General features: G+C 37.7%; 1 protein-coding gene across 1 annotated transcript; it reads right to left on the minus strand.

Annotated features, from left to right (window-relative positions):
- Positions 1–552: 552 nt before the first annotated feature.
- Positions 553–9,536, minus strand: Leprotl1 (leptin receptor overlapping transcript like 1). Its single transcript, XM_026381533.2, has 4 exons — positions 9,414–9,536; positions 3,578–3,653; positions 1,644–1,830; positions 553–857 (listed from the first exon to the last, which is right to left on the minus strand). The coding sequence occupies exons 1-4, from the start codon at positions 9,427–9,429 to the stop codon at positions 741–743; spliced, it is 396 nt and encodes a 131-aa protein (XP_026237318.1). The 5' UTR covers positions 9,430–9,536; the 3' UTR covers positions 553–740.
- Between the last annotated feature and the right edge of the window lie 5,735 nt (positions 9,537–15,271).

Here is a 15,271-nt window from a genome sequence, read left to right on the forward strand (position 1 = left end):
AAACATAAATAAAAAACCATATCTCAAAAATCTTTTTATACCCTTACCTTAAAGTTTAACATAAATTCCTCCATCAATTGAGAAAAGAACACCTTTGTAGCAATTCCATAAAACAATTTTCAATTCACAAACCACCTGTCTTCTAGTAAAACCAGCAACCCTTATGGAGGGTATGGGCATTCATATTTGGCCCCTCTGAGGTAAACGCAGCTATATTTGCACTGAGTAGATAATCTACAAGGTATGCTAATGGTCTGCAAGTTTGCATAAAATTGGGAACTAGGTCATCCTGACTGATTTAAAACTTATTTTTATAATTTTTATAATAATGGAGGTTAACCAATTTTAAGAGGAAATATGTACTTTAGCCCAGTAATAAAGCCAGAAGAATTCTGAATTCCTAAAACAATGCAAATGGCTATTACATTTAAAAAAAAATAACATGGCATATTGATAAAAAAGCTGAACAGGAAAAACAAATACTTAGATTCAGTAGGACACCACAAAAAGCATACTATAGATAAGTTGAAATCAGTCAAGCTTTTTCAAAAGAGAAAATCCTTTTAATCCTTTAGCAAGTCTCTGTGAACAGTAATGCATACAATAAAAGTGAGTAGGGAGCACCTAGAATACCCCCAGGAGGCTTGCTACACCATTCAGCATTACTGCATCATCTCCTGTGTGCATGGATGGCCAACAGATGACAAGAGTCCATGTGACAATAGTTCAGCAACTCCTTTTCACCACTGCTGCCAGCTGAAGTCATCATTGCTTCCAAAGACCAAGAAGAAGCCTAGTATAGTTGCAAAGATGACTGTGTTTCCTGTGAGAACAAGTGCACAAGCTCCCCACTCAATCTGTGGAAATAAGGTGTTAACAGACATATGAAAAACAAAAGGGAAATGAAAAGCAAATGAAGATTCTAACTGTATGCCAAACATGATTCAGAGCGAATATGGCTTGTAATAACTTACACAGTACTTAACACTGATTGGTATTTTTATGTTGTTATTTTTATCTTTGGTTGTTTAAAAGCAAAGTTATGATTGATAATTATTTTTAAAAACAAGCAACGATGACAGCATAGAATTCAATACTTTTCAACTTATGAAGAAATTAGCTTTCTGTAAATAAAAAAAATCTATTTAGAGAATAAATTTAAAGTATCAAGAGATGAAAACCACATGTGCACTTTCTTTTAAAGGGGTGGAGGGAGTAATTAATTGTCTTCTCCATGTTGAAGGTTCGTCAGTCTCTGCTGCCTTCTCTACCTGAGTAGATATAAGATATGCTAGTGGTCACAAAGAGCTGTGAATTTGGGTAGATGAGTCTGGACTTAGTATAGGTAGCCTAGCTCTTTCTCTTTGCAGAGAACACACAATCTTCTTGTTTTCTGGGCTTATATAAGTCAGGCCTGTGGCTATTCAGCACTGGGTGAGTTAATGTGCCTGATCCTGATAGGTACTGGGAAGCCATATGCTGTTCTTCAATTCATTTTTATTAGTTAGCAAGGACCAACAAAGACCTAAGATTTTAATCTCTATATCTCTCATCTCTTTTTTGTGTCAGTAACAAAAGCATTTGAGAAAAAAATTGAACACAGTCTAACATAAAATCATCCATAGAAAAATAAATTCACTTACCAAATGTGCTCGAGCAAATACAATAGGGAGTCCAAAAGCTGAGACAACAATGCCTGTTGTAAGAAATATGGCAAGTTCCTTACAAGCATTACTCATAGCATCTGTATCATCCACCAATCTTCTTGCTATGCAGTATGGAATAGGTGAAAGGATGTAAAAAAACAGAACAAAGAGGGGCCAGTATTGGCTAGAAAGAGAAAAATAAGTTAATGTAGTTTTTGCTTTCTGTTGTTTTCCTACACATAAAAATATGCTTTTCTCCTTTTAAGGACCAAAGGAATACTGTAAGATATAAAACCTATTATAGTTGAGAAAAAAGCTACAAGCTCAACACTGAAGTGATAAACATTTTGAATAACATTACCCATTAAAATAAACTATGAAATATTTAATTTTTCTAATATTAAAAGAAAATGCATTAATAAATTTTAATGGTTGGAATGAAGGCCTCAAATTCAAATTTTTTTCGTTTTACATTATAAAGGCGTATGGAAAATAGGAATGCTAACACAATAACTTTTAAAAAAATTTATAGTTGTAGATGGACAGAATGCCTTCATTTTATTTGTTTATTTTTATTTGGTGCTGAAAATTGAACCCAGTGCCTCATGCATGCTAGGCAAGCACTCCGCCACTGAGCTGCAGCCCCAGCTCCAACACAATAACTTTTAAAAGTCACAATTCATGTCTTTGACATCCTGTACTAATATGAAGTGAAAGCACCCCTTCCCAAGCTTTCCTTAGGTCACTAGGAACTCCCCCAAAATACTGGAATTGAAATATAGAAAACCAATCAAAAGTAATATTGAATACTTTCAATAAGGATACAGAATTTATCATAATAAAAGCTGATGGCTTTTAGTCTACTGTTTAGTTAGTGGTGTTGTGCTGATATCATTTCCTGGTTTTGATAGCTGCAGTTACATAAAATGTCATGACTGGGGGAAGCAGAGGAACCTGTTTGCACTATCTTTGCAATTTCTTAACAGTCCAAAATTATTTCAAAAGAAAAAGTTAAAAATAAATAAAACTGCTACAAACTACACATGATAGTGGAGATTTGCATGTACTTAGAAGAGTACACTCAGCAAAGATCTACTGATGTTTTTCTAATGTTTCTTTTCCTACACATTTAAGTAAAAAATTGCAAATAAAATACGTGCTTAAGAAAAAAACTTCAAAACAATACAAAAGCACACAAGGTGAAAACTATATGTCTCTTGATCCTCCCCTGGTTTTTTTTCCCCCTTCTCCTTAAGAGCTTTTTGTGGACCCTTCCAAAATCCCACATAAACTTTAAAAAGGTGACTGGGTCACTGCGATTTTTTATTTATTGACAGATCTTGAATATCTTTAATAACAGCACTTACAATTCTTCATTCTCTAAAACTTCCTCATATTTTCACCAATGGATGTACTACAACTTAACCATTTTTCTTTTGAAGGATATCTATGATATCATCAGTTTTCCCTTTTTGTTCTTATAGACAGTCTTGTCATGAACACATCTAACCCTAGCTCTTAAAAATTAATCTTAAAAAATTCTATCTTAATGAAAATAATTATCAACATCATATTTTTAGTCAACTGTGTTCTGACTCTGCTTATGATATTTTCTATAAACAGATGTTTTTAATTTTCTTGTATTTAATATAATCGATGTGTTTAAAACCGAAGAGTAGGTCTGAACTAATGTGTTGCTATCTTGTCATTACAGACTTGACAATAGTCAGAGAGCAGATAATAGCCAAAAATGTTTTTGTATCTTGGTGTCCTAAAATATTTTCAAATAAAGTGATGATTATTTAAAAGGTTTGTTTGGTAAATGAATATTTCTCTGCATTAATTTTACAGCAGAAATAAAATATTTTTAAAGCTTTAAAAGCACACTTTTACCTTAACACACTTTTTAAAAAGACAAAAATTTTACCTACTTGTATATTGGAAGGGCACATCCAAGCATCAAAAACATCAGCCCAATTGCTCCTCCAAACGACAAACTAATCAAAGCTATAAAGAAAATAAAAAAGTCCAACATATATATCAATTCTTTAAGCCAGTAAATATTATTTTTGTTAATATTAATATTAGCAGTTTGAACTTTACCTGTAATCCCAGAACTAAAACAAAACAACCTTGCCGATAAACCTAAATATACTCAGAGTACACTGTCTCCAGGAGTGTAAGTTATGTAATCTAAGAATAAGTCTTCTGTGGCATCTTCAAGTGATAAAGACTGAGCATCATTCCTTGTTTGAAAACTAAAATCTCAAATGCTCCAAAATCTGTAACTTTTAGAGCAATGACATGATGCCATACCTTAAAACTTTATTTCATGCAATTAAAAATAATTTTTAAAATTATAAGTGTGTGTTTGATTAAGTGTGTGTCTTATACACTTCAGGCTATACATGTAAATTTATATTAAACATAAATGAATTTGGGGTTTATGCTTGGTTCTTATCCCCAAGATATACTTCATTGTGTATATGCAAATATTTCAAAATCCAAAACACTTCCTCTGGTCCCAAGCATTTCCAATAAAGGACACTCAACCTTGTATTGATTTTTAGAGCTCTGACCTATTGCTAACACTAGACCACATCCCCCCAATTAGTTGGTTCCATTTCTTAATGAGTATCATAATAGTCAACCGGATCAATGTCCCTTCAGCCATTACTCCAAAGATCATTATAATTCGAAAAGCAGTATACAGAGAACTTTACATTCTGAAATTTACTGGATTTTAGAAGATTCATCTTATGGGAAAACCTCTGTGAATCAGTTCCTTTTTCTTACACATATACCCTAACATACATAAAACTGCAGAGCTGGGGGCAATGATGCACACCTATAATCCCAGCTACTCTGGAGTCTTGAGTCAGGAGGATTGCTGGAGCCCAGGAGTTCATGGACTCTGTTTCAAAACTAAACCAAACAAACCCATCTGGCTAAATTGCTGAGGCTAGCCTTGAATTGGTGATCCTCCTGCCTCAGATTCCAAAGCATCTGGAATTAGTTATATACAACCATGCCAGTACCTGAAATATAATTTCTCAAGACACACACTTATACAAAGCAGTATATTTTAAAGTGCTTTTACATGTCAGTAAGTAAAAATAACTTTCTTGAGTAGGTATAATCAATGACCGAGGTTTAGCCAAAGAAATAAATTATCTTTTTTTAAGTTCTGTATAACCTGAGCTGGGTTTGTGGCTCAGAAGTAGAGCACTCACCTAGCATGTGCAAGGCTCTGGGTTTGATCCTCAGCACCATGTAATAATAAATAAATAAAATAAAGGTATTATGTCCAACTACAACTAAAAAATAAATATTAAAAAAACAAGTTCTGCATAACCTGTGTTTCTGCAACCATAGTAGTTAAGAAAGTAATTTCTGTCTAAAAGCCACTAAGACAAAAGCTCACATACACAAGCCAAAATTAATAATAAAGGGGTTAATGCTGCCAAATACTACTGATATACATTTCAGAACTAAAATGGTCAAAAATAAAGGAAGATTGACATGGTAGATTGGTTTTCAGTTGTTTCACTGACGGAGGTCATGGCAACCCTAAACAATCTACTTAGTCCTTAATGCCATTATATTTTCAGCTACAGAAATTTTTTTTCAGCTTACTTTTACAGTAAATGAGCCATTTCAAGTTTACAAGGACAAGCAACATAAACTGTGAAGAAAATATTGAGTTTACCATTTGTCTTTCTAGTTCAAAATGGGTCCTCATCATCTGGTCCTGCCTACCTCCTAAATGCGTGTCACATCAGGAAACTACCCCCCCTTGCTTTCCATACTTCAGTCTCATGGACCTTTTTTCTTTCCTGGAAATCAGCAGGTTTCCTCAACCACATGGCCGCTGCATATGTCCCCTCTACCTCAGTTCCTCATTCACTCAGGAAGTATTTATTGAAGCCAAATATGTAACAGATGTTGGAGATATGCCAGTGATTGTACATGGCCACTTTATGCTGGAAGAGACTTTCCCCTTCCTTTCCTCTTTCCTCTGACTCAACTACTATTTTTCCCTCAAATCTCAACTCAATCATCTCTTCCTCAGTAAAATTTTTCCAAATCTCATGGCTAGACCAATTTCTCCTATTATATTTTCATCCATCCATTCAAAAACTATTTTTGAACACCTAAGGTATGTCACACATTGACCTTGCTACTAGACAGAGCAAGAAAAAATATATATATATATATATATATCAAATCTCTTGTTCTAATGCAGCTTACATTCTAGTGGGAGAATGATTTTTTTAAAAAAGTAAAGGAAGAGTATAAATCTAGACACAGGAGCCTGAAAGGGTGTCTTTGATGAGGTGACATGTGAGCACAGTGTCATATGAAATGAGGAAGCAAATCATGTGGTACTTGAGGCAGCATTCTAGTAAAGGCACACACATTCACAGAGGCCCTCTTAGCACTGTATGATTTTCGTTTCTCAGTTTATCACAGATGCACTTTCATATTGATTGGATTTTTTTCTTCTCAACTATTAGTTTTGAGAGTAAAGTGCATTTTCTGTTATTGATGCTCAGGTCCCAGCTCAACACTCAATAACAAGTTATTTGTAGAATGAATGTAGCAGAGTGGAACCAGAAGAGAGCTAAGAGTTTCGATCACTGGCTCTTATTTCCTACTAGCCACTAACTAGTTATTTAAATATTTATCTGACTCAGTGTTGTTGTTGTTTTTCCTATAAAATTAGAGTTTGACTAGATCTAAAAGAAATAATTCTCTTATCACTAGAGATACTATTAATACATTCTAAAGTATGTAAAAACTATGTCTTTTTTTTTTTTGGTTGGGGTTGGGGTTGGCGATTGAACCCAGAACTTCTTGCATGCTAGGTAAGCAAGTGCTCTACCATTGAGGTACATTCCCAGGACCCTCGCCAACATTTTTTAAAATGTTGATGCCAAACACCTGAGTTTACTACTGTAAATACTATTAGGTTACCATATACTAACACCTTATTTATATTTATTCATGAGTCATTTATTCAGAACATAACTTAGAAGCTTAAGGAAGAAAACATTACTACATAGAGACAAAGGAGATGCTGCAAAACCCATACACTTGCTCACTTTCTCTGTGCAAGCCCTTAAACTCTTATTCAGTAGTTATTAATCATTTTTTGTAATACAATTGTCAGATGTAAATTCAGACAGAGTGAAAAGAATTTCATTTTTAAGACATGTCTATGTTCATTTGTCTATTTCTTTCAATAGATAATTCATGTACACAGAACAAATTTCAATGAAAGGTAACTTCTTTCCAAAATTAATAACTAAAAATTTTAAAGTTTAATTATCTTGTTTCCCATTTTGAAATAAATGAAGAGTAGAAGAAAGCCACACAAAGACAAGAACTGCCCTCTGAAAGGAGACTTGAGAAAACTTTTAAATCAGGCAGAAAAATCTCAAAAAAAATATTTCCAGTAAACCTGGCAACAGACATCTCATACTGATCATTTATGTTCTAATCAAAAAAGAAAGTTTAAATTATTTAAGTACATTTTTAAAGAGTTAATGAAAAATTATTTCTTTTAAAAAATGAAGGAACTAAAAGGAGATAAGGCTCAGGTATCAAAAACAATGTTTTAAAGGCAAATTCAGATTGCTTTATTATAACTGCTGTGAATATTAATACTGGAAGAAAATTAGTATTGTATTTATTTAGATCTTAGGATTGAATTTCTTTCAAATGCCATTGTATAATGAAAACAAAAAGGCTTAAGAAGAGTTTAGAGACTCAAGACAACTTGGATACTTATGTTCCAGTCAATATTCAATATTTTTAAAGTGCTCAAAAATAATTTTATGTGGATTTCTTCCTCCGGTCATAAGAAATAACAGCTAATGAGAGTAAATCAACTGCTCAAAAGTGTTCTCAAAACTTGTAATGTTTCTTCAGCCTTAAGAAATCTGCAACTAGGCTAATTTCTATGTATAAACTGTTGTCTTTAGATGACACATCAACAAGGTAAAAATTTATACTGTAATTGAGTGATGCAATATTTGGTAGACAAGACTTACTTGAATTTGGTTTCAACTCCCAAAGCCTCTAGGCTAGGGATGAAACAGCCCAATTATGTAGCAAAATTCTCTAGAGACAAGGGGCTGGTTCTGTGATTACAAAGAAATTGGAATAGAAGGGGCCATCAGAAAGTCCAGAATATCATAAAGTAATAGGTAAACAGCTCAGGAAATAGTAATGGTCTCTCATTATAGCAACACTCCTTCATAATCAAGATGATAAACCAACCTAAAGAAACATCCAAATAAACAATCATACCATAAAATCCTACTGAAACCAAAAATATAAGTACTTGAGACATTTTTACTTTTAGATTTGGAGAAGGAAATTACAAAGTTATTTTCTTGAGGGACTCCTTCATTAGTTACATTAAAGAAACGGAAAACAACAAGGAAAGAGGCAATATCCTAAACACTGCAGCATTTTACAATAACTCCTTTTCATATAATTCAAAACAATTTATTATAGCTCAAAAGATTAAAAAGTATCCTAGTTACTCAAATTACAAAGAAATCAAATGTTTTAAAACACCGAAAATGAGGAAGAAACTCTATATGACGCTGGGAAAGAAGCTCCACTAAAGTCAGCTTAAAAAAAAAAAAAAAATACAAAGAGACTGAGACAGGAGAATCCCGGGTTCAAAGCCAGCCTCAGCAAAAAGCGAGGCGCTAAGCAATTCAATGAGACCTTGTCTCTAAATAAATACAAAAACAGCATTAGGGATGTGGCTCAGTGGTCGCGTATCCCTGAGTCCCTGAGTTCAATCCCCAGTACCAAAAAAGAAAAAGAAAAGAAAAGAAAAGAAAAATACTGCTATCCAAGTTGTTCACTTCCTGCTTGCCTGCCCCTTCTACAAAGCGGCAGGTCAATAAATCAATGTAATTCGTTAGGAAGGAAACTGAAAACGAAGCTCCTTATCACACTGATAACAAAACTACAGCTGGAACGTATGCAGCATCCCTTCCTTCTAAAGAAATTGTAGAAATAAAGGAGTGATTTTTTATTAGGTTGTAACTATCTTTAAAAACAAACTTTTAGATCTCAAAAAGCCTCAAGGTGCAACTGTCAAGAAGAAAACCAGCATCAATCTGAGGTTGCTTACGCGGTGTACTGCATCATACTAACACCACAGATCAAAAAGCATCTATTTAGGAGTGTCGAGATTGAACGCGGATGCCAGGTTTCGGAAAAAACCGTCCTTAAACTCTTCACCAGCGCCAAGCACCCGAAGGTATCACTTGTGCCTTGAAGTGGGAAATGACACTCTTTTTTTCCATAACTGGCTACCCAGCGGCCTCAACCCCCTCAAAAACACACTGGGCCCGCCCCCGCCCCCGCCCCCTTCTCGGATGCAAACTCCAGCAAAACGTGTCTGGTGACCCAAGTCGCCACAGGCTCCTAACACACCAACAACCACATCGCTTTCCGTCCGGGGTCGGGGGGCGATGCATTAAAGAGGCTGCCCAAATTAGCGGAAGGTGGGGGCTGCCGAGAGAAGCCACGGTTTCCGCAGTCCTTCCTGGGAGGGGGCCGCGTCCACTTGGGCTCCGAGACGGCCAGGGCTAGGGTGCGTCAGGGGTCGCACAGCCGGGAAGGACCCCGCGCGCGGCCGGCCCGGGAAAGCGGCGTCGTGCGCGGGCGGCGTGCGCCCTCGACCTCCTCTTCCCGAGGGGCTACCCAGACCTCCAGCGTCCCGCGCCCCAGACTCACCTTTGATGCCCGCCATGGTGGTGATGTCGCTCTTGGCTTCACAACCCGAGGCGGCGGCGGCGGCGGCCGGGAAGACCGACGACTCACGGCGGCGTCCAGACAACACCCGGAAGTGCGCGATGCAGCACTTCCGCCGGCGGCTCGCGCTCTAGCGGGGGCGCGGGGGGCGCGCCAGGCTTGGGCCTGGCTCAACCCCTTCCAGCCTTCCAGGTTGCAGTGCGGGTCCCGCTTTGCACCAGGGCTCAGGTTTCCCGACCCTGCCCAGGCTTGGGGGACCTGCCTGTGACAGCCCTTGAATTCCGGGCTGGGTCGGGCGGAAGCTCCACGCTGAGCAGCTGCCTGCGTTCTGTGCGGAGAAGGGGATGCAAATAGCGGCGGTCCTTCGAAGGCACGTGTGAAGTCTTCGGAGGATAATGTTTCTTTCCTCGAAACGCACCCATTTCTCCCTCCCGCTTCCAGCCTAGTGATAAAGGTTGGGTGGGCTGTGCTTGGCTTTTCGGTTTCCTACACCGAACTAGGGTTTTTGGTGAGGACTCTCCTCCAGAGATAGGAGCAGCAGGGCCCTGTAAGGGGCGCGGGGAATAATACAAACGCAATCCCTTGGCAGTCCGAGAAATGAAAAGGAGAAAGCAGAAGTCTGATATATTTATTTAGCTACCCTACAGATATTTATTGGACAGTTTATGTGTTGGGGGAAAAGGAGTAGACAGCAGGGTGAGCAAACCCAGATGCAGGTTTTTAAGTTGCTTACAGACTAGAGGGACACTAACAGGAAGAATTGCAACAACGATGATTGCTAATAAGGAGAGTCCAAATATACCACTCCAAAACACGCCACTTTGACAAGGATTATTTTGAGCTTCAGGCAATTAAAAAACTGCAGATCAGTGAGAATCTCTACTCTCCCCCTTTTCTGCCCCAAAGCAGAGCATAAGTTCCCTATTTGTAAGGGTAAAGGTAACAAATTTATGTTTAAAAAAAAAATTACAGTGTAGATTTTCTCAATTATAAATATTTCCATTTCCATGTCCCTGACTAGGAATTGGTCCTGTAAATGGCATCAATCTCAGTCTGCATAAATGTTACTGTAAAAACCCTTATTTTTCTTTAGCTTTCCCCAAATATTTATCTTCTCAAAATTCACTGCTCCTAGAGGCCCAAACCCCCTTTCTGTTGTCTAGTCACTTTTCTACAATGTATCCCTTGTTGTTAGGATGATACACTTGCTCCCAGGCCTAACTGATTATTGGCATTTTTACCGTCTTTTGCAGGGTGGGGGGTGGGGTGGATTAATCTGTTTTTTTTGTAAACTTAATTTACAAGCCTCAGCCAGTGAATCTGAGGGGGAAAACAAAGTTTTTATCCTTATGGGAGGAAAAATGGGTAAATAGTCCCATGAAGATCTTTGATTTGGATCTGCCAGAAAAGATTTCTCTAAGGGAAAGACAACAGAAGGATGAACATATGTGTAAATAGGAGAAAAGGAAACAGCCATGAGGGTGCAGTGGTCTGTGCATAAGCTTCTGTGACAAATGGAGCAAGGAGATAGGTGATTTGAGAGGAGAGAAGGTCAATGAGATTACTCAGTGTTCTATCTAGGGAGTTCTGCTTTTTTTTTTTTTTTTTTCTACTTTGAGCACTAAGACTCTTTTAAAGGGTTTTATTTATTTTTTTATATATTTATATATTTATATGTGGTGCTGAGGATTGAACCCAGGGCCTCACACATGCTAGGTAAGCGCTGTGCTGCTGAGCCACATCCCCAGCCCCTTCAAGGGGTTTAAAAGGAGACAGGTGGTGCTAAGTAACATAAGATTTGAATTTTTAAATCTTTTCAGTCATTTAATCTGGCATGTAAGACTTTAATGAATGAATGTTTTAAAGTCATGTTTCCAACATGCTATAAAAGGAGAGCTACTGGGAAGCTTAAGGACTTGTCCACCTTGCTTTTCTCCACTATTGGTAGGGTGGAGTTACATTAGGTGTAATGTAATTCTCCACTATTGCTAGGGTGATAATTACATTATCACTGTGGCTCAGCGATAGAGTGCTCACCTAGCACATGTGAGACCCTGGGTTCAATCCTCAGCACCACATAAAAATAAACAAAACAAAGATATTGTGTCCAACTATAACTAAAAAATAAATATTAAAAAAAACAGATCACTTCTTAAGGTTTCCTGCCTCAAATAAATATATAATGATCTTGTGAGAGAGAATTTTTTTTTATTCAAGTTAGTGTAAAAATTCCTTCTACCATCCTCTCTGTACCATAGGAAAATTGTTTCCATTTAAGGATTGTGGTAGCAAAAACACAAGGCATACTTGAATGTATGCCGTGGAAATGTGTGCTGTTTAGATGAAATCTGGATTACCAGTCCCTTTACTAAATTCCTGAAGGAGTTATACATATTCTTCTCAATCATCTTCAAATGAGTGGATAGATGCTGTCATTTGAATGTGTTTCCTTAAAAGCATGCTGGAAACTTAATCCCCAAAGCAACATAGGAAGTGGGGCTTTAGTGGGAGGTGATTAGGTTAAGGACCTAATGGATTAATGCTGATTATAAACAGACTTGAGGCCAGGATTTCAGTGTCTGGTGTTTTCTCTAGGTATGTGATGCCTTAGTCATGTTTATACCACCTGTTACCAATGACAACTTCTGCTCCCTCAAACGTTGAAGTTTGAACATTAGAGAAGCACATGGAGGGAAGCATATAAAGCAGGGTTTATTTAAACGAGGTAACATAGACTTCTCTCGGGAGGGAGAAGGGGGCCATAGCTGGTATCCTGGTATCCCCAGAAGCTAGGTGTTCTGCCCTTTTTGTATGTCCTAGACTTCCTTTGTTCTCCTGCCCTCTTCCCCTTATCTTTCTCCTTCCTATATATGTTACTAGGCCCAGGTATGCTCTGGGGGGATGGCCAAAAGGTGGGAAACAAGTAGGCTGAATGGGGGAAGGGCAGGATGGTGCAGCCCAGAACACATTAATTAGTAACCTTATAGCTTCCTGTAAGGAGGGGCAATTCCTCGGACAGGTTACCTTAACAACAGGTTAAGGTAACCTGCATTTCCCAAGACTCACTCAAAATTGGTCTGATTCAATCTGACCTGACTCTACTCACTCAAAATGTCATGACTCAATCTGACCTGACTCTATTTACTTTTCTGTACTGACTGCCTGTCTAATTCTGGCTTCAATGTTACGCAGCAAGAAAACCCTTGCCAGATATGGGCCCTCATTCTTGGACATCCTGGCCTCCAGAACTGTAAGAAAGAAAACTCTGTTCTTTATAAATTACCCAGTTTATGGCATTCTGTTATAACAACACAAAACTTAAGACTTCCTGGAGAAATAAATGATTCCATCTGAAATGCTACCATAACTCCTGTTCTTATTTTGTTCCATGGAGTTCCATCTTTGAAAATAGTGATGGTTGAGGGGACATAGCTGATCAGTGGTGAGAGGGCTGACCAGTATGATGTTAGTAGTAGAAATTGATAGGTTCATATCTCAAGGGCTGTAGTTTAGCTCCTTAATAAAGATTACATTTTAGGAAGTCTTTTGAGGGTTTCTTCCTGCAAACTCCAATGGTTAATTTGTAGTCCCTAACTTTCTCTTTTGAATAAGTGTATTTGGTGTTATAAGTGTCCTTTATGACATCAGTGGGCAACTGGATTTTTCATCTGATGAGAGGGCTCTATAGTCTTCTGTTTCCATGGTCACAGAATCCTAGGAGATTGTGCTCTTTTAATTTTCTCAGGAGATTCAGTGTTTCTAGTAAGAAAACATTCATCACTCTAAGACCTATTTCTGGTCTACAGATGCTATCTAAGAACCAGTACCTTGATACTTTTAAAATAGTATTTCCAAATGTAATATAAAGATCACCTACATCAAAGTTCTTTAGGATGCTTCCCAAATTCGGAGGTGGAAACTCCACATCTTCTCAACTAGAAATTTTGTGAACAGGGTTCAGAAATCTGAAATGTTAACATGTACCAAGGCTTGAAAATTATTGTCTGAGAAAAGAATTTCGGTTTTCCTCAGTAGTTTTTCAAATGAATCCTCAACACTAGTTGGTGTTATATCATTTGTTCTCTACATATATTAATTTGATACCATTCACAGTTTCAACACTTTTTAAAGAGATGGCTTCCTAACCTCCAAGATTAATTCTGAGGTGGGGTGAGAGGAAGAGACCTCTTGTTTATAGGGCAGCTGCTATGTTCCTATGTTCTGGGTAACTTTAAGATTTATCTGAATTTATCCTTTCCACAGTTTTGTAAAGTGGGAATTATTAGTCCTTCTAGACCAACTCGGAGAAATCACAGAGGTGTTTTTAGTTTTAGTTTTAAATTTATTATGGAAATATCTAAGTACTATATATAAAAAGTAGGCAAAAGAGTGAAATGAACTCCCATGCACTATCAGCTACCTTCAATTCTCAACATATGGTCAATGTTATATTTATACTACCCATGCCCATTTCCACTCACCATATTATTTTTTCTTTGTGTAAATTTGAAGTATATTCCAAACATAATTTTGCCTGGGGGAAGGGATAATAGAAATTGTGATCTATAGGCAGTCCAAAGCTTAGGTTACAATTTGTCACTGTCAACTGGACCCTGAGGTAGGAGGCAGTCTTGTGAGCCTGAGCCCTTAACCTTCAGGATTTGACACTATCTTGCTATAGATAGTGAAGCAAGAAGTAGACAGGCAGTCAGTGTAGACATGTAATTGTGTAGGATCATAAAGATGGAGGCTGATTTGGGTTTGGGAAGTTGAAGGCTGCCTCTGGGGAATTGAAAGGTTAATGCCCCCAAAGCCCTTCTTCTTCTTCCACCCTTACCAAGACAACCTGCTTCTGCTCCAAACTGTTGCTAAGGTAACCTGTCCCAGGAATTGTCCCTCCCTGTAGGGAACTGTAAAAGTTGTTAATTAATGCCTCCTGGGCTGCTACCTGCCTGGATCACTCCATTTGGCCCTTCCCCTTCCCCCTGCCTACCTGCTTCTCACCTTTTGGCCACCCCACTGGTCTCTCCCGGCCTAGTCAAGAACACTGGAAGAAGAGAGATTAAGGGGGAAGAGGACAGGAGAACAAAGGAAACCTAAAGTGTATAAAAGGGGCAGGATGCTCTCACTTCTTGGGATTCCTGGACACCAGCTATGGCCCCTTCTCCCTCCCAGGAGAATTCTATTGCTATTTTTTTTTTTAATAAAATGTACTTTCTACACTTGCCTCAGTACCCTTCTCTAAATTAAACATTTGAGGAAGCAGAACTGACAACCCGTGGTATCAATAGTGTTATATTGATATGCAGTTGGTGTCCACCCGAGAATTATTTGCTGTGGAGTGAAATACTCCTATAACATATCTGGTCATAGAAGTGTTCTCTCTTGTGAGTCTGAGAGTAGAAAGAAAAAAAAAATAAGTCCTTTTACAAACTCTTTCTTTAGATCTCAGCTCTCCGTTTTTTGTTTGTTTGTTTGTTTGTTTGTTTTGCTTTTGCAAGGAATATTTCCTAGCTAGCCTATTGTTGTAACACTGTCCATCATCCACCTGTTTTCTTCTTCAAGGCACTTATTATTTATCTGACATATTATTTCCTGGCTCTCTCTTCCAATAGAATATAAACTCATACAACCTTCCATAGTTTGTTCATCATTATCTAGAAGCATACATGGCACATGGTGAAATCTCAAATAACAAATTTATTTGAAAAAGAAATTACTTTTTTATTTGAAAAAGTATTATTTTTCTCTTTCAGCAACAGCCACTGTTGACTATACCCTCTTTCTCTCAACTCCCACATCACTACTCTCCTATTGTTTTTTCCTTCTTTACCAGAGGT

This window comes from Urocitellus parryii, chromosome 14 (genome assembly GCF_045843805.1).
Source record: "Urocitellus parryii isolate mUroPar1 chromosome 14, mUroPar1.hap1, whole genome shotgun sequence".
NCBI lineage: Eukaryota > Metazoa > Chordata > Mammalia > Rodentia > Sciuridae > Urocitellus > Urocitellus parryii.